This window comes from Pleurodeles waltl, chromosome 7 (genome assembly GCF_031143425.1).
Source record: "Pleurodeles waltl isolate 20211129_DDA chromosome 7, aPleWal1.hap1.20221129, whole genome shotgun sequence".
NCBI classification, from domain to species: domain Eukaryota; kingdom Metazoa; phylum Chordata; class Amphibia; order Caudata; family Salamandridae; genus Pleurodeles; species Pleurodeles waltl.
Genome location: NC_090446.1, coordinates 907,709,256 through 907,732,732, shown reverse-complemented (window position 1 = coordinate 907,732,732; position 23,477 = coordinate 907,709,256). Strand labels below are relative to the sequence as shown.

Genomic DNA, 23,477 nt, shown 5'->3' with positions numbered 1-23,477 from the left:
AGTCCACCACCCGTGATGCAGGATCCATGCAACTCGTCAGGAGAGGGGACCCATGCAGATGGTCATCGTTGCAGAGAGGTGCCTGCTGAAGCAGGGAAGTGACTCCTTCACTCCAAGGGAGATTCGTTCATTCTTTTGGTGCAGACTGAAGACAGGCTGTCCTCTGAGGATGCACAACCGGGAAACAGTTGCATTTGCTGGCAAGAGCTGGAGATACAATGTTGCAGAAGTCGTCTTTGCTTAGTTGTTGTAGTTTGTGGAGTTCCTGGAGGGTCCAGATGCAGTTTCTTAGGTGAGAAAGTGAAGTAAAGGATGCAGAGTCTTGCAATCTGAATCTGAAGAACCTCTCAAAGGAGAGACCCTAAATAGCCCTGAAAGGGGGATTGGTCAGCTAAACAGGTAAGCACCTATCAGGGGACGGCTCTGACACCACCTGCTGGCACTGGCCACTCAGATGCTCCCAGAGTTTGCTGCCAACTTGGAATCCAAGATGGCAAAACCCAGGGACCCTCTGGAGGAGCTCTGAACAGCACACCTGGGGTGGTGGTCCAGTTTCGTGCCAGAGCAGGGACTGGGGGTACCTGAACCGGTGTAGACTGGATTATGTAAGGAGGACACCAAATGTGCCCTTCAAAGCATTTCCAGTGGCCTGGAGAAGGAAGCTACCCCTTCCAAACCTATTTCCAAAGGGAGAGGGTGTGACACCCATCTATCAAGGGAAATCCTTTATTCTGTCTTCCTGGGCTTGAGCTTCTCAACCAACAGGAGGGCAGAAACCTGTCTGAGAGGTGGCAGCAGCTGGGGCTGCCTGGAAAACCTCAGAAGGCTGGAATGGCAATACTGGGGGTCCTCTAAGGAGCCCCCAGAGTGCATGGAATCATACAACCAATGCTTGCAAAAGCCTTGGGGTATGATTCCAACATGTTTGATACCAAACATACCTATGTTCGGAGTTACCATTATGTAGCTGGGAATAGGTAGTGACCTATTTCCAGTACACGTGTAAAATGGCATCCCCACACTCCGGAAGTCTGGGAAAATGGTCCTGGAGGTCGTGGGGGCACCTCTGCTAGTGCAGGGGTGCCCTCACACACAGGTACTCTGCACCCTGCCCTCAGGGCTGGAGGGCCTGCTATAGGGGTGACTTATAAGTGACCTGGTGCAGTGTAACTGGCAGGGAAAGGGTGCATGCACCTTTTCACGCAGGCTGCAATGGCAGTTCTGTAGAAGCCATTGCATGGGCTCCCTATGGGTGGCAAAAAAAAATGCTTCAGCCCCTAGGGATCTCCTGGAACCCCAATGCCCTGGGTACCTAAGTACATATACTAGGTACTTATAAGGGGGCACCAGTATGCCAATCTTGGGTGAAATACTGGGTTACCAGTATGCAACAACCATAATTTAAGGGAGAGAGCATAACTACTGGGGTCCTGATTAGCAGGATCCCAGTAGACACACTCAAACACACTGGCAAACAGGCCAAATGTGGGGGTAACCAAGCTAGAAAGAGGCTACTTTCCTACAAGGTTAGCATCCACAATAGTGATTTACACGCTGTTATACACCCACTTTTACATGAATGACTCAAATAGTGAATCAAGAAGTCATTAGCTCATAGTACCTATGCTTATGCCAACTTATGTACAATATCACAAATTCAAGTCAAGGTACTTTGGCCGACGATATTTCGATCCCCTAGACAGGTATCAGGATCATCCTAAGCCTTCGTTAAGCTTGAGTTAAAAGGGTTACATAGTGCTTGTAACCAAAATGGCGAAGATAAATCTGACTCACGTCTCATATGAGTGACAAGGCAATCAATGGAGATCTGAATCTCTAATCAAGCGCCAATGCCATAAAGTAGTAGTAGAGTGGAGTATTGTCACAGTGTAATAGAGTGGAGTGGCAGAGTGTCGTATAGTGGAAAGGCATAAATAAGAGTGAACTGGAGTAGAGTGAAGTAAAGTAACATGAACTAGCATAGAGAAAGTGGGGTAGAGTGTTGTTGAGCATAGTACATTGTTGAATAGTGGAGTGGCATAGAGGGCTGTGCAGTGGCGTTGAGTAGAGTATCGTAGATTGAAGTGGCATAGAGTGGTGTGGAGTGGCATAGAGTGGAGTAAAGTGGAATGGAGTGGCGTACAGGGAGTTGTGTAGGGAGTTACAGAGTGGAGAAAGTGTTAGAGTTTAATGGAATAGAGTGTCAGAGTCTAGTATCATGGAGTGTAATGTCAGAGTGAAGTGTCATAGAGTGGAGTTGGGTGGTCTAGAGTGAAATGGCATAGAGTACAGTGGTGCAAAGTAGATTGGCGTAGAGTGTGGTGGTATAGAGTGCGTTGGTTTTGAGTAAAGTGGTGTAGAGTGCATTGACGAAGACAGCACTGGTTTAGCGTATAGTGCAGTAGCGTAGAGTGGTGAAGAGTAGAGGGGAGCAGAGTGGAGTGGCACTGCATAGATTGCAGTTGTTCAGAGTGCTGTGTCATAGAGTGATGCGGTGCATGGTAGAGTGGAGTGGTGCAAGGTAGAGTAGACTGGTGTAGAGTGCAATGGTGGGATGCAGTGATTCAGAGTAGAGTGGCATAGTGTAGTGGCATATAGTACATTTGTGTAGAGTGCAGTAGAGTGGCATATAGTTGAGCGGTGCAGAGTAGAGTGCCGTGGTGCAGAGTAGAGAGGAGTATAGTTCAGTGGCAGAGTGCAGTGTTGCAGAGTAGAGTGTCATAAAGGGCAGTGGTGTAGAGTAGAGTGTCATAGAATGCATTGGTGTAGAGTAGAGTGGCATAGAATGCATTGGTGTAGAGTGCAGTGATGTAGAGTGATGCAGAGTAGAGAAGAGTGGCTTAGAGTACAGTGGTGCAGAGTAGAATAGAGTTGCATAGAGTGCCGTGGCATAGAATAGATTGCTGCAGAGTACGGTATAGTGGTGAAGAGTAGATTGTTGCAGAGTGGAGCATAGTGATGTAGAGTGCAGTAGCATAGAGCGTTGCAGAGCAGATTGGAGTGGCGCAGGGTACATTGGAGTGGTGCAGGGTAGATTAGACTGGCATAGCATAGAGTGGAGTTGCGTAGATTGCAGTCGCATAGAGGAGATGATTTCAAAGTAGAGTGAAGGGCCTACAGTGGAGTGGTGTAGAGTAGATTAGAGTGCAGTGGTGCAGAAAAGAGTGCAGTGGGACAGAGTACAGTGGGACAGAGTACAGTGGCATTGAATGCAGTGGTGCAGAGTAGAGTGGCATGGAGTTCAGTGGCAGAGTGCAATGTTGCAGATTAGAGGGTCGCAGAGTACAGTGGTGTATTATAGAGTGGCATAGAGTGCAGTCGCATAGAGTGCTGTGGTGCAGAGTACAGTGGCATTAAATGCAGTGGAATAGAGTGCTGCGGTGCAGAGTAGATTGGCATAGAGTGCAGTGGCATAGAGTGCATTGGATTTGAGTAAAGTGGTGAAGAGTGTAGGGGTGTATTGTGCAATGGTTAGAGTAGAATAGCGTAGATTGCAGTGGCGTAGTGTAGAGTGCTGCAGAGTAGAGTGGTGTAGAGTAGAGTGGTACAGCATAGATTGCAGTGGCGTAGAGTAGCACAGAGTGGAGAAAAGTGGTGTAGGGTGCAGTGGCATAGGGTAGATTGTTTCAGAGTACAGTGAAGAAAAGATAGAGAAAAGATAATATACTTAATATGCTGAAGTATGTAACGATAACAACATAAATAATAACGCTAGACATAACGGCCCAAAATGAAATATGGCTTCTCCCTGTTAGCCACTCTATAATCAAGCCCTTCATTACCTAGATAACAAAACATTAAACATAAATGTTAGAAAAATATACCCTTCTAATAGCTAAATTGTTGTGTGAAAAGGTAAAATCTGGGGCCAATCTCGACTTCACTGTTTCACCAACTGGTGTGATCTTAGGCAAATACAAACATTGTGTTTCACAGAGTCTCCTTTCTAGCCTGCAGGTGTCAGGCTGAGTGGGACTCTGTTATCTCTTTAGATCTTGCACAATGACTTGCAGCTCCTCTTGAAGGCAAACTGCAGTGCTCCTCTTCAAGGCGGCAGGTGATGCAGACAGTAATCATCCAAAACTCTTTTCTCCTCCTCGTGCCCTTTGTTCTTATGAGCACCCTTAATGCCCACAGGTGTGAACAGGACAAACAAAAGAGCAGAGGGTGCAGGGGGCCTCCGGACTCACCTTCATTCTATTACTATCAGATTGGAGGATGGTCGGTACAGGGCTGTTATAAGTAGCGCTTTTGTGCGCTAATGGCCCTCTGAATAATAGATGTGAGAGGGAATATTATTGTGTCCCCTTGTCCCCCCACCTTCGTCCCCCGTGTCCCCCACCCTCCAAAATCTGGGGGGGATACATCCCCCGCGTCCCCCACACTTCCTACGCCCATGGTTGCAGTTGCTAAAATAGGACACGCACCCACACTCATTAAGCCTAAGAACTGGATGTAGTGTTACTTAGGTTTTCTCTGTCAGACTCTGGTAGGATCAGGAAGACTGGTGTTTACTGTCTGTACTATACACTATGTACTTCAACAGGACCAAGAGGATGGGCACAGAACCTGCACCCTCTTAAAGTGAGATAGTCACAGCACGTAGAGCTTTTAACTCTGGGCCTAGATGAAACTGAGCACCAGCTCAGGGATGCAGTCTCACACATCTAGGACTGGATAGGAACATGGAAAGGGCACATCATTATAGAGCCTTCATCTCAATAGCTAAGCGGGTCAAAGAGACTGGCATCAGATCAAGGTGCTTAGTTCTTCAAGGGTGGAGCAGAGTGAGGATCGGCCACCAGTTAAGAGCCACCAGATCCAACTGGCATTTTGGATTGCTTTTTACTCTTCCATTACTCTTGCTCCAGGAGATCTAGAGAGAGACCCTTGGGAAGACAAAGAAGTGACAATTATTTATATAGGTCGTTTGAGTTTGCCCCGCTTCCCACAATTTAGTAAAGAAAGCATTAACATTGGGGCAGTGCTTTTACATTCACTTGCAATCTTTGTTCCCTCACGACTACGCAGTTCATGGAAGAGAAACATGGCATATGCTTAGACTAATTCATAGAGTGAATACACAATCACACTATCATATGCTCTCTACTACATTTGCTCATTTGCTGCACACGCTCACTAGTTAACACCAGGATTTTTAGAATCACTATCATGTTATTGAGCGGATTCCCTCACCCCTATTGAGAAAATTGTTCTGACACCACTGATCCAGCCGAGTGCTGGGATGTACACCAGGGAAACACAGAAGTGTGCAACAAAGGCGGATAATAAAGGGGGTCGCCCAACAAGTAGTGGGAGCGGGAAGCACTGCAAAGCCTGCCAAGTTTAAACAAATTACACAAAGCTCATACAACTATGATTGGCCTGTGGCTCTCGAAAAGCCAGTCAGGTCCACTTAAGTGGGTGACTTGAGGCAGCCCTCAAAGGAAGCATTCATCCCACTGCTGCATGAGACTTTGACCCAAACACACCTGAACGAAAGGAACTAAGGTAAAAAAGTAAGCATTGCAGTGACATTAGTTCTAATCCCACAACCTAGTTCATGATAGTGGTGTTCTCCATTTGGTAATAAGAGGGTCAGATGGGTGGGATGTGTTTCAAACCAGGGCCCTCATTAAGAATGTGGCGGTCTTAAGACGGCCACACTCACAGTGACGGTCGGACCGCCGCCAAAGTGGCGTTCCAACCTCCACATTACGACCGCAGCAAAAATGGCACGGGTGGATTGCCGGCACTGCCTCTTTTAGGCCGGCGGATGGCCGGGCGGTGCCTGCCGTCTTAATCTGCCAGGGCAGTAGGGCAAGCAGCACTGCCATGGGGATTACGATTCCCGTGTCCACCAGCTTTTGCATGACTGTTCCACCACCATGCAAAGGCTGGCAGAGACGGGGTGTCGGGGGCCCATAGGGGTCCCTGCACTGCCCAGGCACATAGCATGGGCAGTGCAGGGGCCTCCATGGACAGCCCTGTCGCACTTTTTACTGCCTGACTGACAGGCAGTGAAAAACGCGACAGTGCTGTTGCACCTGACGCACTGCAACATTGCCGCCAGCTCGATTACGAGCCAGTGTCAATGTTGTGGTGAGTTTCCCGCTGGGCCAGCGGGCGGAAGCGCTGTTTCTGCCAGCTGGTCCAGTGGGAAACTCATAATAGGGCCAGCGGGCGGAAAACCAGAGTGGCAGTCTTCCGACCCAAAGAGTTTCGGGGGAGGCCTCTGCCACCTACCAAATTCACAATGAGGCCCCAGGTCTGGAGATTGTAGGGTTGGGTAAGAATGGGAAAGATGGGGCCCTAACTCAGTCATTGGCTGGCAACCAGGAACTAACAAAGATAGCAAGTTAAACATAGCATCTGGTACCATGGTACCCCAAAAACAGAACTACTCGGAGAGACTTTAACTTTGGCTGATCATTGAACATGGATTATTGCCAAGTTTGCTATGAAGTGTAATAAATAAATATTGAAATTCCATTGCCGTCTCTGAGTGGGCCATTTGTATTTTTTTTAAATATATAAACTGGCGCCATTTAAATTTCAACAAAAGTCTGCTTTCGTAATTTTCACAAAGAATGCAGGCTTGGGGCTTTGGGACCAAATGGAGCAAGTGCTTTGGTTAGTGTGTTATGGGTAGGCAAAATCCTTGCTTGGATTTTTTAGGATACCAATTTTTAAAAAATGTAATGTGATTGCAAGGTATCCCTTGGTCCAGCTTCTGCCATCCCAAAGATAAGGTTAACCAAGTTTATGTTTTAGGTTTAATTTATATACACAAATGCAGAAGACAACAGAAGCTGTGGGTCCACAAATATGCAAACCACTTTTTAACAAGTGTAAAGGGCAAATAAAGGATGCAGTGACAAGTGTTTTTTAGCCAGGTATTTCTTATTGACTTGTCTTTGATTCTCAGATGTGTACATTTATAAAAAAGTGTTTTAATGGATCGTAATGCCCCTGAAGGGGCTTTATTTTTTAAATAACCAAGTCAGCATTCCAGGAACCCTGAAACATTTTGGGGCTGTCACAGCAATGAAGAGCACCACTTATGTCCCAGGGTGTCACGTTGCTGCCTCATGACGCTAACAGGGAGTAATGACACACATGGGCATGTTTGCTGCTGCCTCGTCCATGACTCTCAGTTCTCTTTTACATTATACACGTAATGGGACTAAGGGACATGATAATGTTTCACAGAGCCTAATTCAATTGAGTTTGTTTGGATCATGTGAGAAACTGGATTATTAATTGGGTTGTGCGACTACCTACATCAAGAAATAATCACTATCCTTGTCAGGGTGACCCCTTAAATCATTAAATTACATGAGCTCAACCCCTGGAAAGGTATGGCACAGAGCAGAGTGGCTTAACGTAGGGCAATGTGTAAAGTATTTATGCACTACCAAAACAGTAAGAAAGCAGAAATGCAAAACATTAATATACCCACAAATTAGAAAGAAAAAAAAATTAATTTAAAAAATGGCAACAAATCTCATAAGAAAACAATAATGGAAACCGGAAGATGAATATTTTAAATCTTTATTAGCAATAACGTCAAGACGCACAAAGTGCCAAGGATAGTCAATGGTCAAGGCAGACTTTGATCTAGGTGCAATTTGAAGCTGACTGCGATGGAGCGCAAATTTGATACACCAACTAAGTTCATCCTGGTAAAAGATTGTACCTTCTTCCTTCTGCGTCTCAGTCATTTAAGTCCACATAAGTACACTTATAATGCCACCAGGACTTCAGGAGAGGCACACAGAGAATTACCGGGTGGCAGGCAACAGGCAACAGCAGGGTCCATTCCATGTCCAGCTGCCACTGGGGAGCTGGACAGTTGCAGAACAAGTCTCTTGTAGCTTGTTGTCTCCCTGTAGATTGAACAGGGGGTCAGCATTCTGACCCTTGGAGTCCACTTCTTCATCCTGGGTGCAAGAGGGAGCAGATCAAGTCCTTCAGGCCTCCTCTCAGGTCACACATAACAGGTCCAGTCCTCTTCTGTTCTTCCTAAGGTGGTGGGAGAGGAGCTCTGTGGGAAGCAATGATGAACACCTATACATTTCATATAGCTTGTGTCTTTCCACAATAATAGTTATGTGCATGGTTCTCACAAGGTTCAGAAGATTTTGATGAGGCATATTTATGGTAGATCTGAATTGTCTGGGGAGTTTAGGTTACAATGATTTCCTTCTCTTTGGCTATGGTGAGGTGTGGATATTGCCGGTCTGTCCTAGCTTCCTTTCACACCTACAGTTATACTTTTGTCTACTATGAGGTTAAGGTGCATGGGTCATTAACTTCAGATGATGTTGCTGATAACATAGTGGAGCTAGAGGCAGTACTACTGTGCACTGTGTGCCTGCAATTGACTGAGATTATGTCCCTGCAGTGAAAAACATCGCTTGGACTTTTTGTCTTCTTCACTATCTTTTGTAATGAAGTTTGCTTTGCAAATGGCCAAGTAAGGATTACAGCTAGAGCCATGAGAAGTAACGAAACACAATACTTTGAAACCACATGGTTGTTTAAAAACATTCTGCTCCACATCTGCCATCCACTAGCAGTCCCACATCACTTCTCCCATCCACCAGAAATCCCACTCTTTAGGGAGGGACTTATGTTGACTGGTAACGGTTGATACTGTTGTGTTTCACTGCTACAGCTGATCACTAAAGGTAGCCCTTTATTTATTTATTTAATAATGTATTTACGTTGTGTTTTTCTACAGCGCATACATAATCCAGAAGAATGTCAGCGCAGTTTACAAAGCGTAGTAATATATTCAGATTTGCATTATCATGCATGATAAGTCCCTGGCAATAACCCACAAATAACTAACCAGCAAACAAAAAGCAGGGTACACACAAATTTCACAAGGAGAGCCTGGTATCGGGTACTTCTATGTTACAATAAAAATGTATATTAAATAAAAAGACAGTGCAAATAATAGCATTAGGCACAGGGGTGTAGAATAGTAAGGTCTGTACATTGCATCCAAATACAGGCATCCTACGTTGCTATAGGTGTGAAATGGAGGCAACTAGAGGATCAGCAAGGGAGAGAGTAGGATGTAAGTGGTGTTGGCAGATGCACACATGAGTTTAAGTCACAGCTCATGCGTTAGGTGGGCAGAGAGAGAAAACATTACAGAACTGAAATGTCCAAACCCTCTTCCCCCTGATATGAACAATGTTTTGAGTAGTAGCAGAGATCACGAGTAGCCATTTCTTGCAGCATGACTTCCCATCCTTACTGGGCATCACATCAAGTTGCCACAAATTAAAAAAGAAGACACTTCATCATGGTGAATCCAGGCAAAGTCAATAAATGTGCCCGCCTTTGCGCAGAGTGACGTGAAAGACATTAATTTGCAAGTATATCACAGGGACCTGAATAGTTAAGAACCTCTCTTTAGTGATAGGAATTTAGTAATAGGAATTTAGTCATTTCCAAAATGTAAACGCTGATTAGCAGTTCCCAATCTTTATGTAGAAAGAATTCACAAATTGTGAATATAGGCGACAGACAGGGACTAGGGAAGTGCTAATAGGTTTCTACTGAATATTTACTCTACTTAAGCACCTACAACGTATATCATGGGGTAGACAAGGTGTTCTATCCTCCTGTCACCAATAGTGAGGATACCGGGGGATTGAATACCATGAGGTATCTATGCAGGAAACGTTAACAGACAGCTTATTTATCCTTTGTAGCGAAGACAGTGAGAGTTGAATGAGGGGTCTTCAGGTCCTGAGGCAAGCCCACAGATGTTTTATTGGAGGGGTTAAAATATACAGAAAATATATAGATCCAGTTAAGCTGGTGAGGAAGGTAGCCTAATAAATACCACTTATCCCATTCCTTTATTTGTTTTTAATCTTGTATGAGGCAGGTTGTTTCTCAACAAAGCATTCTCACTAATACCTTCCCCAATACAAATGTAAAGAATTTCCCTCACAACCTTTCAAGTTCAAGGCAAGGCTGTCACACACAAGGAACACAAACTCTCTGGATGAGCCCATCCTGCACTAGTAGGATGCTGGCAAAGGAGCACGTGGATAAGGGGGTTTGGTCTTTAAAAAAAAAAGAAAATGTATGAATATGACAAAACATTGTAAAACAACTGACCAATGAGCCAGCCTTGAGAATGATAATAACAGGAACAAAAGGAGAAAACGTCTGTCTCCAGTTTGTGACAGACTCTACCTGTCTTTTGATGTTAGGTTGTGGATGTCTTATGGAGATGGTACTGGGATAGGCCCTATAAAAACCTCTCTCTCCTCATTTTCTTTTTAGTTGCAGCAGCGTACGGCAAGCTTTCAACATAGTGACCAAAAAACCTAAGGTAGTTGTCAATGCGCATTACCTTTGTCTACATCTGTTTGCTTCTTCAGTCAGCAGCAATGATTTGTCACAGTTTCTGCACTGCTTTAGTCAGTTTTGACGTGCCTTCTGGAACCATTCAAGTCCCTCAGACATTTTGTTCTGTACTCACTATCCTCCTGACATGTGGCTGCTTGTGTTGCACCACTAGCACTGATTTTCCAAATAATGAAATTGTGATGTGTTCCCTCAGGTACAATGTGACAGACTGTATCTACACCGTCTGTGTAGTAACAGGTGCATAGCACTCTCTCTATACATTTGTTGAGGTTGTTAAAGGTGCACCAATTGTTGCAGGTCTTGGAGTTGGAACTATCTATAGCATTATCTGCATAGGTTCTAATGTGGCCAGTTTGTTTGCAATGGTTATACCACTGTGTTCAGCAAAACACACAGAAGTATTCTTGGTACAGTGCATTGAAACTGAACAGATATCACTGTTTCATTATCTAGGATAACTAACATTGCTACTAATGAAAAGTCTGTGTAAAGTAGAAAATCGAATCACCTCGACATTATGCCCATTGGGTGCAATGCAGGGGTTTCATAACCTCTGTAGGTGGATTTCCGTCAAAACATTCATCAAGGTTGATGAACTAAATGTAATCCCTTGGTTGATGTTCCTTGCTCAAGGGTGAACGTTTAATTAACTGCAGAATTTAAAATGTTGAATGATTCCCTGGGATTTTGAGGAAACAAACTATGAGCTTCTATGTATAGAATAATATACCTTGAGGCCATCAGTGTGTTTATTGTCAAACTTCCAGAAATGTATCATTTCATGTCAACCCAGGGAAACAGTTCATTCATACATTTTCACATTCAGGAACAACCCAAATTGTAGATTAAAAATCAATTTATATGGTTTTGAGGGATGTATCACTCCAATAAATATTATTTAATTTCAAAATGTTCATCTATCAGGTTCTTAAATGATAATCTGGATACCAAAAATAAATTGAGATCTCCTAAGATGACCTAGGGAGAACAGTAGATAGGGAGATCACAGAACCTCCTTTAAATACCAAAACAACTGTCCTGATAGGTGATCAGTTTGGGCCTAAACCTATTTTGAGACACATTCAGGAATAACCCTGTACATTTTTGTACCCACTAGACTCATAGCTCTGTAAAAACTTCCACCCAACCCAATGTGGCATACCCTGCTCCATTCTTACGGTGGCCAGGAAAACTGCCAATAAAGCAGAGAACATAGTTGAAGATCTTTGAAAACTGGTTGCTATGGATGCAAAAATATTTGACCAGAGAGCAAGAAAGTTCTTGTAGCTGCAGGACAATATGTCTTTGGTCATTTTCTTGAAAATGAACCTTCTCAAAAGACATTTAGTGCTTGAGGTGGCTACAATGCTGTATTGAAATGCTTTTGTTTTTTTCTAGGAAACAGGGAGGTCATGAGGCAGTACACAAATATCTAGTTAATTTGCACATTATGTCAGCTGCCTGCAATTTTGAAAACACTTAAGAGATCAGCTGGTATGAGGCGTTTATTTGAAGAATTTTTGTTTTTAAAAGAATGTTGGTGTTCTTGTAACCCTTGACTGGAAGAGGCAATCTGTATAACCCAATTTGTAGGGAGACCTATGGTTTCACCTAAAGCTTTGGCAAGTAGGAAAGATGATGTGCAGTTTGGGTTGGTGCATTTAACAGCCAATAGAGGTGATAAGTGTTACAAAGATGAACAATAGGTGGTAAGACAGTAAAGGATTTTGTGGTACAGGTGTAGTTTTAAGGCTCATGTGTATAGCTACCAATTGCCTAGCACTTAATAAGAGATTCAATACAAATGGTTCAATGGGGCACTTTTTCCAAGGTTTGAAAAACAAGCAAGAATCCTGCAGAGTTGATTGGTGGGGGGTTGGGAGAAATATAACTTGTCTTTTAATATTTCCTTGGTTGAAAGTGATGATTGAGTTGGGTTAAAATCTAGATTGTCAAATTTACCCTTATCTGTAGATGGGAATAAGATTGTTTTGTCTATTAAAGGACGTTTTTGAAGTGTTCAATTTGGTCAGGTGGAAGTTAGCCAAATGGATGATTGCTCACTGAACCTATGATATACTTTGGAAAGGTAAAGCGTTAACACCCACTGATGTTAACCCCAAATACTTTGGTGATTGTGATATAAAAATTATGTTTTTTTTTTAGCCCAGCTTAGAATTTAAAGTAAGAGTTAACCATGTAGCGATAAGAGGAAGAGATGTCTTGCATTGTTGTTATTGAAGCAGAATAGATATAGATCTGGAAGCAGGAATGAAGAACTTGGTTAGCTTAATTAAAGAGTGGGCAAATTGAGTCATTTTAGTTGATCAAAATCAGAAAGTTAAAAAAAAAAAACACTCTTTCCAAATACAAGGATGTATTTGAAGACAGAGTTGGTTGTGTAATGGGTTTTACTGTCAAAATGTTGTAGCGAAGAATGCTACACCGACAGCATAGAAAGTGAGGAATGTGCCATTAAGTGATTGGAACAGATTGAAAGTTTTGTTGGATAAAATGTGCGCTGATGGGATTATTGCACCAGTAGATTCTTCAGGGTTGATTTCAAGTGTTGTGATAGCACACAAGAAAATGGGGGACATAAGATTATGTGTTGATCTATAATCTTTAAACTGTCAACTGTCACCTGTTGCCCAAAATACAGAAATTCTGGCACAGTTTGGAAATATGAACATTTTTAGTACAATTGATTTTCATGTGACATATCACCAAATAGAATTTACAGAGGATTGCAATGCACATACCACCTTTAATACTCTGTATGGAGTGTAATTCATATTTGAGCTCGTGTCAGCATTAAACATGAATGGTTGAATCAATGTGTTATTTCAAGAAAAAACGATGTACAGGCATTCCAGGAAGATATAATATTTTTTACAGAGAATAATGAACCCATTTGTAAAGAGTTATCCATTCAGAAGGATTGTGGAATGACCATCAGCAACACAAATGCAAGTTAAGTGTGGTTAAGGTAGATTATCTTGCCCATTGCTTCCCCATGCAATGAATCAAGTAAAGATGATTCAGATAAGACTGTAGATGCACCAAGGCAGAGTGACAAAGAATCTTTACGCTTTTTTATTGGTCTGACTTAATACTATACCTGTTTCATATGTGGGTATGCCATAATAACAGAACTTTTAGAAAATGCTTAGGGACAATACAATATATATGAGGCAGTACAGAAGAGAAAGCTTTTGGTGAGATCAAGAAATGAATAGCAAATATGCCTGTTCTAGGACCATTAGTGGCTGGAAAAAATACTATGTAACAGTGGTTCCAGTGTGATTGGATTAGGAGTGGTGCTATGTCACAGAGTGTGTGACAAGGAGATGACACTTGTTTTTCTGTTGAACAAGCTGAAGGGTGCAGAAGTGCATCATAGAACCATCAAAACTGAAGCATTAAATTGTGGGGTGGGGCCCATGCTGACCCTTAAAGCATATCTTAGGGTAATCAAATTTGTGATGTACACAGACCAGAAACCTCTTGTTTATATCATGGGAGAATAGGGCATAGGGAAAGCATCTTCAAGACAGGCTTGTTCAGTTAATCACCAAGCTATATGAGTTTACATTTGAAGAAGTATATATACACTAGGAAGAGTGTAAGGCTGAATTGCTTGTCTATATCACCTTTGCATGCCTCAGAAAATGAAGAGAATGATGTATTCACTGATGAGTATATTGTTGACTTGTTGGATACCAACAAAGAAAGCACAGGTGCCATTAACCATGAACTATTGTACATTTCTGTGAAGTACATTATAGAAGGATGAACTAAGGACAATAGAGAGGTGCAGTCAAGTATCTGTAGAACTAAGCAAGGTAGGTTACATTGTGATGAACATTTGTACTCTTGTACCAACAGAGCCACACAAAGTTAAATTGATACAGTGCACTAATGAAAGTCATTTAGCTGTCACGGCATCAGAAAAATATTTAGTACGTTACTTATGGCCATGCAAGGACAGTTAAGTTGAGTCTTTTGTGAATTATTTTAGAGAGCTTCTTTTATTTGATAAACATTGTGTGGTTGCCAAGACTTCTATGAATACTTTCCCTTTGCTATACAAACCTTTTGAAAATATTCCCTTTTATTTTTCATCACCATTTAGGTGTTTGCCTGATCACATGGGCTACTTGATTGTAACAATTCATTATTATTCTGAATAGACTTACAATTCATTTGAAAGAAGTATCTCTATGGATATTACCGCTGGTTTGTTTTTTACAACAGTGCTCAATTAGTTTCTGATAAAATGAGAAATGTTCTGGGTAATTTGGAAACTGCACAGTTCAGTGTTGCTTTGTATTCACCTCAATGCAACAGGTTGGCGGAAAGGACAAACAGACTTATCAAGACGATAACGTAACAAAACTTATAGGAGCCCCCTTGCAAAGTACATTGAGAGAACCATTAGCCCCCTCTGACCCAATCAAGAGCACATGCAGAGTGCTGACCAGTGCAGGGTGCATGACTGTGTGCTGGTGAGAGGGCCTCCTGGAGCTCAGGGCCCATACAAACATCCCTACTATCCAATTTGGATGCCGAGACGTATGTACAGAAGAAAAGTTAGAGTAATCTAAAAGCCCAACAAATAACAACCGGTGTGGCACCTTTTGTATTATTAAAGGACTGGCAGGCTGTCATGATTGCAAAAACAAGGTTAAAGAAAAGAGAGTGAAAGTTTGTGATTGTGTTATTATAAAGAAGCCAAGATGCATCAGCAAGGGAGATTCATGTTTACACAGTCATAACTTGTGGTTACAGATGTCAGAAATGTTGCACTCATAAAGGTTAAAGGTCGGTGGAGTCTGAACAAGGTAGTTAGACTACAGAAAATTCAGGGAAAACTATAGGTGAGAATCCGAAATAAAATTATGAGACAGGCAGTCATTTAATTCGAGTGATGGTAACGGAGGCATGATTGAGAATCCTAGAGATTATAAGGCACAAGTTGTTGTACCAGAAGGTAGGTTTGACTTGTCAGGGATGATAATTTGACGCACATTTCCTTTACGCACGAAGATAGCAACACTACTGGAAACTGTGGTGGAGTGGAGATGAAGCTGGTGTTTCATGTGATGATACTGAGACTAGCTACAAAAGAATGCTGCGGGAGAGTGATGCCAGGTGCGCTAATAATGGGACCGATTATTAAAGAACATGACTTAGTATCGTTTTACCTGAATGTTTCAAAGGAAGTTTTACATTTTTAATAAAGGGGGAGGAACATTGTATCGGGGTTTCACCTTGTTTCACAGTGTACGCTTTAACTTTGCTTTCCTCACTTTTTGTTATATTCACTTTTCTTGCTGTGTGTATGTGTGCGCTCTTTTCTAGAATTAAAAGATAGGTGTGGTACTTTAAGGGGGCGTTAGATGGAAGGTGGTTAGCCGCTGCAGTGAGAGGATGGCTGCTTCTTATGGTGGCAGTCAACACCACAAGAACTAATAACGGGTTATAAGGTGGTCACCACCCATCCTGTGTCTCTATTTGTAAGAGTCACCCAGTAATTGAGTTGGGGGAAAAGGTGAATCAAAGCCAACTGCAACTGAAATCGAATTGTGAGGTTGGAAAATCCAATCTGCCTTTATCACCGGATGGACCCACTGCACAGAGGTATAGAGTTTTGGTATTAATGCTCTGAAGTGTTTGAAAAAGATTTTTAAGAAAGCTAGAGATCATGGCATGGGCAACGTAATCATTCTGACTCTTTTTCAGGCACTGACTCAAATGTCACACTAAAAGCTACATTTATGTTTCGCATTCTCTTGTTTTCAGGGGCGCATTCTCCATCGTGCGTCGATGTGTGAAAGTTCTGTCGGCCCAAGAATATGCTGCCAAGATCATTAATACAAAGAAGCTAACTGCCAGAGGTAGGAAAGAACACAGGCTCAACAGAGCACCGACAAACTCTTCTTTTTATAAAGTCTTAAATGTTTGTGTTTAATTTAGAAGTTGATAGGATCTTGTTTTTTAAGACAACCATAAACAATACTTGTGCAAAATCCAATGAGAGGAATACAACTTTTTAACTTGATAGGTAGTACATCATATGAATAAAAATTGCAATTTTTACAGTAAGACTCTCTTCAGATGATGTGAATCAGTCATACAGCATTCCTTCGTGACATGGTGCTGCCAGTGACATTGCGCTAAACATAGCAGAGTTCTAGTCACATCAGGAGGTACTCTAATGGATTCACTTTACTCTCTATATTTTCTTTGGAGTACTTTTTAGAATATTGGTATAGGTTTACAGAGTAAAATCTGCTGTTAACGCAAGGATTCTACAATACTATGATGTCTCTCCTTGTTTTACCATGTTCCCAATTACCTTCAAGCTTTCAAAATCTTTTAAATGAAAGCTGGTGCTTTAGACATCAGCTTTAACACGTGTTAATGCTAAGCAGCGGCAAAGTGTTGGGGATAGTTTTGCAAACCGGATACAGGTGATTTAAAATATACCTTCGGAAGGAATCCCAAGACACCTCTGAAAGAGATATTACATGCAGCAGAGAGATAAAGTACTGATACTCATACTCGTCAGCTCAGTCATCTCATCTCAGTCATGCAGTCTTAACATTGCCTGTCAATGAGAACGCACAGTACTAACGTTTGAAACCCTCGTTTAAAAACAATCCCTGTTGAAGAAGGGAGCCTTTCTCAGTTAGCTGCAGAATGAAGGAACCATTTCAGGTTTAAAGAAGAGAGTGGACAATTCAGGCAGTTCGTGAAAGCCCCCACCTTCCAATAAAAATGGTATGTATGTTATCTATTCAAATATACGTTATAAGTTCAAAAACAAGATGTGCCTGTCCAAACGCCCAAACCACCCTTGCTCCTCATCCCTCCAGCGTTTTCAATGGTAGGTACAGAATGTTAATTGTACAGCTTTCAATTTCTACGTATGCAATCTTGAATGTTAGTCCCTATAAACAAAGCTCTCCAAAAACATAGTGTGGTGACTGCTTTGTATTACGTCCTCGCGGAGGCATAGAACGGTGTGACATCATTGATATGATGTCACGCTGTTCTGTGTCCTCGATGCGGCAGTTGCTGCTCTCTGTGCCCCTTTTCGGAGACGTGTCTTCGCTGCCTATCTGATGCTAATAAACTAAGAAGAAAGAGTACGTGTCTTCGTGAATTCATTCCCCTTCACTTCATTGGCGACGAGGGGGAAATCCACGACGTGCTAATTTGGCTTTCAACGCTATTCGTTCTCCTTCAGGCTGGCTGATGGAAGCTGGTGGAACAATTCTCGCATACCTTTGGATCCTGTTGCACAAGATTATTCTGATGTCTCTATCACTGGCAGTGAATTTACACCAGGCATTAATGGAGAACACAAATGTAGGAAAAGCACCAGAACTTGTCAAACACCAAAGAAATTTCGAGGTTTTGTTATGTCATAATTTATTTATTTTTGTTGTGTAATTTATCTCTTGCGTTGTTTCATTTATGTCATTTGAATTAATTGAAAAAAAAAAAAAAAAAAGGGGAGGATAGATGTGGTGACTGCTTTGTATTACGTCCTCGCGGAGGCATAGAACGGTGTGACATCATTGATATGATGTCACGCTGTTCTGTGTCCTCGATGCGGCAGTTGCTGCTCTCTGTGCCCCTTTTCGGAGACGTGTCTTCGCTGCCTATCTGATGCTAATAAACTAAGAAGAAAGAGTACGTGTCTTCGTGAATTCATTCCCCTTCACTTCACATAGGCTCTCATCACGACTTCGACGCTCTTTTCCAAAGATCGCCGAAGCCGCCAGTGCCGAAAAACAGCGAGTGCTTCTCCTAATTTGGCGGTATTCACCGCCGGCCCGTCGGCGGTGACACCGCCACTGCGGAGACCGCCAGGGTCGTAATGAGGCCCATAGTCAAAGAAAGGTGCCAATATTTTCTTCAAATTGACAAAATGTCCATTTAATAAATGTAGCACTTTCCTAGGTTGCCCATCATGTCCTATGTTCATCAAGTACATTACTAAATTATAGTGTAATAGGAAAACTATGATGAAGAGGAAAATGCTACATGAATCTGTTTGACATCTGCTCAGGGCCTACCACTATTTACTTAATTTCCCACAGTTTAACAAACCTCCCTTTGCAAACCTTTTCACCAATAGGATAGGGTGTTGTAATGTGTGCCAAAGTCCCCGAGATATGCATCAGAAACAAACACATATGTCCGTCTGACTATGTTTCACTTTTCTCTGTAAGGGGTTACTACAGATTTCTAAAATAAACTAATTGGTTTCTGCAGGTTTGATGAAAGTATGATCCAGTGCAGACTTGTTAAAGCGTTTTTATTAGACTCCCACCTCTGTTATCAGCTCCTCAGAACTTTTAACAATTGTCGTGATATTTGATGTCTGATTCGTATTGTTAGGTAAAATCTGAAACAAAATTACAAGTACTCTTGCTACAGATGATCTGGACCTAACAACCAGTATGTAAATAGTTGGAGCCTGTGCAATGCTGTAGCCGGTTAATAATCCTGTTTTTTAAAGCCCATGGACTCTTTAATTTTGGGTGGCACAATGTTTTCCTGGGTTCCTTGGAATCCAGACAAGGAAAATCATACTGAATGAAACTGGAACATACATGGCTTTCTGAAATACAGAGGGAGTGCCCGAGAAACAAAAAAAAAGCACTTTAGTTAATATCGTATGTTTTTGTGCTTTTACTACCCTGTAGAAGCATTTCATATTTTTTCCACCGGACCAGCTCCTCTTTGGTTTTCTTCAGAATGTTGTTGTAATTCACTTTAGCTAAATCCTTACATTTTGGGGGTGTTTATAGCCATACATGACCGAAACTACTTTTGGCCCATCTGTTCTTACATTTTATACCCTTTTGAGGCCTTTTTTGAGGTTCATATAATATCCTACGTACTCCTTTCTGATTTTCCAGAGCCCTATCTCTTTTCTAATTTAGGCAACAAGGGCATGGTGTACAGTGCCAACCTCACCAAAGGTCTTTGTGTAGATCCTCCCCTGTATAATTATTTCTTGTAATTATTGTGTTGGAGATTATAAGAAAAAATAAATATTGAGGAGTCCTATTTCTGGGAATCATTATTTCTTAGTGAATATAATATGCCTTCAATAGTGTCCTGAAAAATGTCATGGAAATGCAAAGAAGCCACTCCACTGTGTGAAAAACATTTTCGGTCTGCAAGCTTATTAAGGATTATTATTGTGAGTGGAACTTTCAGAGAAGCAATATTCTTCGAGCTTATTTGATTTAGGGTTTTCACCAAAGCATATGAAAATTCTAATACAGTCTTGCAATGGTGTTTAAAACTATAAAAATTAAAACATCTAATCAATCAATACCATAGACATGCAGCTTATAAACTGAAAACATGTGTGCAGGGTGGTGAGACCCCAGAGGGTTTGATAACCACTTTTCTATATATAAAAAACGTAAGTAAATAATTAAAATAAATGAAGGTTCATAGAAGGCCAGTTAACAATTACCATGATGATCCACAGTGGATCTTTAGCCCTTTCTGAACTATTATGCATTGTAGCATATTAATTAACCTTATTACATAACCCACCACAAGGTATTCATAATGTAGCAGGAAAATCACTTCTATCAAGGGGTATCTGCCCTCTGCAAGAATTATGCAAATGTGAAAAAAGTGTTAAACATATTGTTTATTTGTTACATATACATAAACTCAATATAGTGATCAAGAACACCCTGGCCAGACTTTTAAAAATTAGACCATTGCTTTATGAACTCTGAATATTGGTCTAAAGAACATTTATTTTAGAAGGACATTTTTAAGCTTTTGGTGGTGAAAAGGATGCTCAAAGACCCCCCACCATCAAGGGTCCAAACTTGAGTCAACCAGAAATGTCACCCTAAGTCTCCTGAGGGTCAAAATGATGACCCTGGGAGGTGATTGGACTTACTTCAAGTGTTCCTATAGCTTGAGGTTTTGTTTGAAGGCTCTTGAGTCTGGGGTCCCAGTTGGGGTTCCTAAAGATGTGATTTCAGTATATTGAAAGTAGAAGAAAAATTAATGCATGCATTTTGTTGAAATTGAACTGCCTTATTGACAGTGACAAAGTTAACAGTGAATCAATACACGTTTTAGCAAAGGTAATTAAAATGTTTTGAAATGCTGTATTAACAATTTCAAGGTTAGCAGGGAAACATCACGTGCCCTAATAAATGTCATTGTATGATGGCACCACACTTAGGAATTTTAATGGTGTTGTACTGGCTTGTTATAACATATTTCTGCTTTCATTAATGTGGTGACACTGTAACAAAGCCAGTGGGCCTGACTTTTGATAAAAACACCCCGTTGTATTGTGTCTGGTAAACGTGTGGGGTATGGTGGTTATGGGGTTCAGGGCTCACTCGGGGTGTGAAATGCATAGTATTCAGTAATAAAGTATTTTGCATTTCTATATGTAAAAGCACTTACTGTACAATGATTTGTTAGGTGTTGTTTGTTACATGGTTGTGGACTGGGATCTAGACCACGCCACCTCCCTAGAATAGGCCTTGGACTGCTCTTTCTGGCTACCCTTAGACAGTCAAGTTCTACAATTGGACACTTGGTTCCCAGTGGACAGAAGGAGGTGGACTTGTTACTTGAGAAGGACCCACACCTTCCCAACCTATAAGTAGGTTGTGGCTTAATGTCAAAGTCTCTATTGCCAAAAGATTATCCACAATTGGATTTCTGGGCACTTGTACATGTTAGATAGTTTTTAATACAATACTAAAGACAGATTCGGTGTAAGAAGGACATTTTAAAGGTGTGAATGTTTTTCCAGAACTTTGCTGAAGATTGTGAGGTAATGCAGATTGTTGAATAATGTAAAACATAGGGATGACCCAGTTAGAGGTGGTATATCTTATACTGGTGTGGTACAGTTATGTGTAATTTTCCTCATCTCAGGAATGTGGAAGTGTAAGTGTATATTACTAAACTATGGAGGGTTTTCCTTATGACTTGGGAGAAGGTGTCTTATCGAGGGCAAAGGCATACCTATCAACCTCTTGATGTGCGGGTCATGCAATGTCATTTAGAGGGTGATCCTGTTAAGGTGAACAGAGTACAAAATCCTTTCTGAAAGGCGTTCTAGTTTTAAAAAGGAGGCGATCTCATTAATGTCTGTGAGATGCCTTTTGTTTGTTGGGTGGGTATAAAGAGTATACCATCCACACAATGTGGGTAACTTAACAGAAATGCTATATGTCGAGCATGCGGTCAAAGGTTATGTCCGTGATAACTTAATTGGTGATAAAAAATGTGACACAGATGTAGCGGTTGGATGACTTCAAGTCCACAAACCCTATAGGATGCTTTCAGAATGACTGGATGATGTCATCAGTTATGCCATCAATACTGTCATTTGAGATGTCATCCATGATGCCATCAATTATGTCATTTAACATGTCATGGGTGATGTAATATGTGAGATCATAAGCAGTGTACGATGGGGCACAAGTTATATTTACTTCATTAATGTATAACTGGCAAATTGCAATGTTTTTTCCATTTTGAAATGTTAGTTCTAACTTCTTATATCCTTTCAATATCTAACTACACTGCGATTTTCACCCTTGTTTCAGTGAAGCTATTTATGTGTGTGTGTGTGTGAAACAAAAAAATATACAAAACTAAAATGCTCATTTCTTTATCATTTGTTCTCTTTTACACATGAATAATTGCGTAAATAAATAATTATTTGTTATCCATGGCCAAATTAGAGAATAGAGGAGCTAAAAGTTAGAATGGAGGTAGGAAGATGAAGATAAATTAAGTACGCAGTATTAGGATATGTGAGTTGTGTTTTTGCCTTTGCTGTTGTCATTCACAATTTTCTACCCTGTTGATCCAGATGGCCTTTAAGTAGGTGTGAGATCTAGTAGACAGAGATATTGCCTTTAATGAAAACTAACAGATGAACACGTTTATTATAAAGAAACCCAAGAGCAGGGGACTTAAAGTAACCTGTCAGAGTGGGAGTATTTTTTCATTTCTCTTTTGTTTGTCCACCATGCTTTAGCAATAGAGTCATGAGCTCTTCTTAAGTCATTCTTTTATTAGATACGTTGTTATTACAGAGGCTTTTATGCTGGAATGCTGTTGTAGACGGTTGTGCAAGCCTTTAATAACCACCACAGCATTTTCCCTAATCTTTGGAATTTGTCTGACAGCATGGTGACAGTCACTTACTGTTCATATATTATCTGCAGGGTTGCATTTTTTTCTCCTGAGAAAATAATTCCAGATGTCATTGCACAAGGACAAACATGTAAGATATGCTCTAGATTTTCAAATTATTTTTTGCAGGCGCATAAAACTGAAATGCTATGCTGACGTCTCTTTTTTAGCATCGTTGTGTCCTCTAGGTTTATTCTTGCTATGGTAAAGGCCGTGAGGTCTAGCTCGCTCTGATCAAGACAATTCACTACTCAAAGTTTGTGATGGTACCAAGTAATTCCTCTTGGCCAGCAAGGCTGCCAATATCAGCAAGAAAGAAAATCAAATTATGCCCCCTTGCTTAGTACAAATGATAGAACTGAAGAAACCCACAATCGTATCCAGATTGCTCGCCATCTTGGATTGCCAAAGAAAACGTGGAAGTCAAAGCTGCCTACAACTTCAAGTACATCATTTCAAAACCTCTTGTTGAAAAACACGCATTCTCTGGTGTGACAGCTATTACTTGTGACTCTGTACCCTTGTTACCTAGACTAAGAGGCATGAGAGGGACTTAAGGGACAGTGGAAAAGGAGAGGAATATGGATTGGGAGGAGTACTAAGTGATGGAAATCACAGTATTTTGTAAAATAACCAACATCTTGAGGACTTTCAAAACAGAGATTTTTTTTTTTTTTTTAAATATATTTTATTAGCATTTTGTTGTTTTACATTTGTGTGCTTGTTCATGATATAATCTTGCATTTCTTACACATGTCATTTTAACAATTCGCTTTTGTGATATACATTACTTTTGGTTCGTTGCTTGTTGCTTTAATGCTGCTGACATTTTTGCTTCTTGTTTTAATAAA

General features: G+C 41.2%; 1 protein-coding gene across 4 annotated transcripts in view; it reads left to right on the top strand.

Moving 5' to 3' along the window:
• Positions 1 to 23,477, top strand: part of CAMK2A (calcium/calmodulin dependent protein kinase II alpha) — a 448,541-nt gene that overhangs the window by 84,685 nt on the left and 340,379 nt on the right. For all 4 annotated transcript variants that reach the window (XM_069199537.1, XM_069199539.1, XM_069199538.1 and 1 more), the window contains exon 2: positions 16,207 to 16,301. In XM_069199537.1, the coding sequence (XP_069055638.1) occupies positions 16,207 to 16,301 (95 nt within the window). The remainder of the gene's footprint in view (positions 1 to 16,206; positions 16,302 to 23,477) is intronic.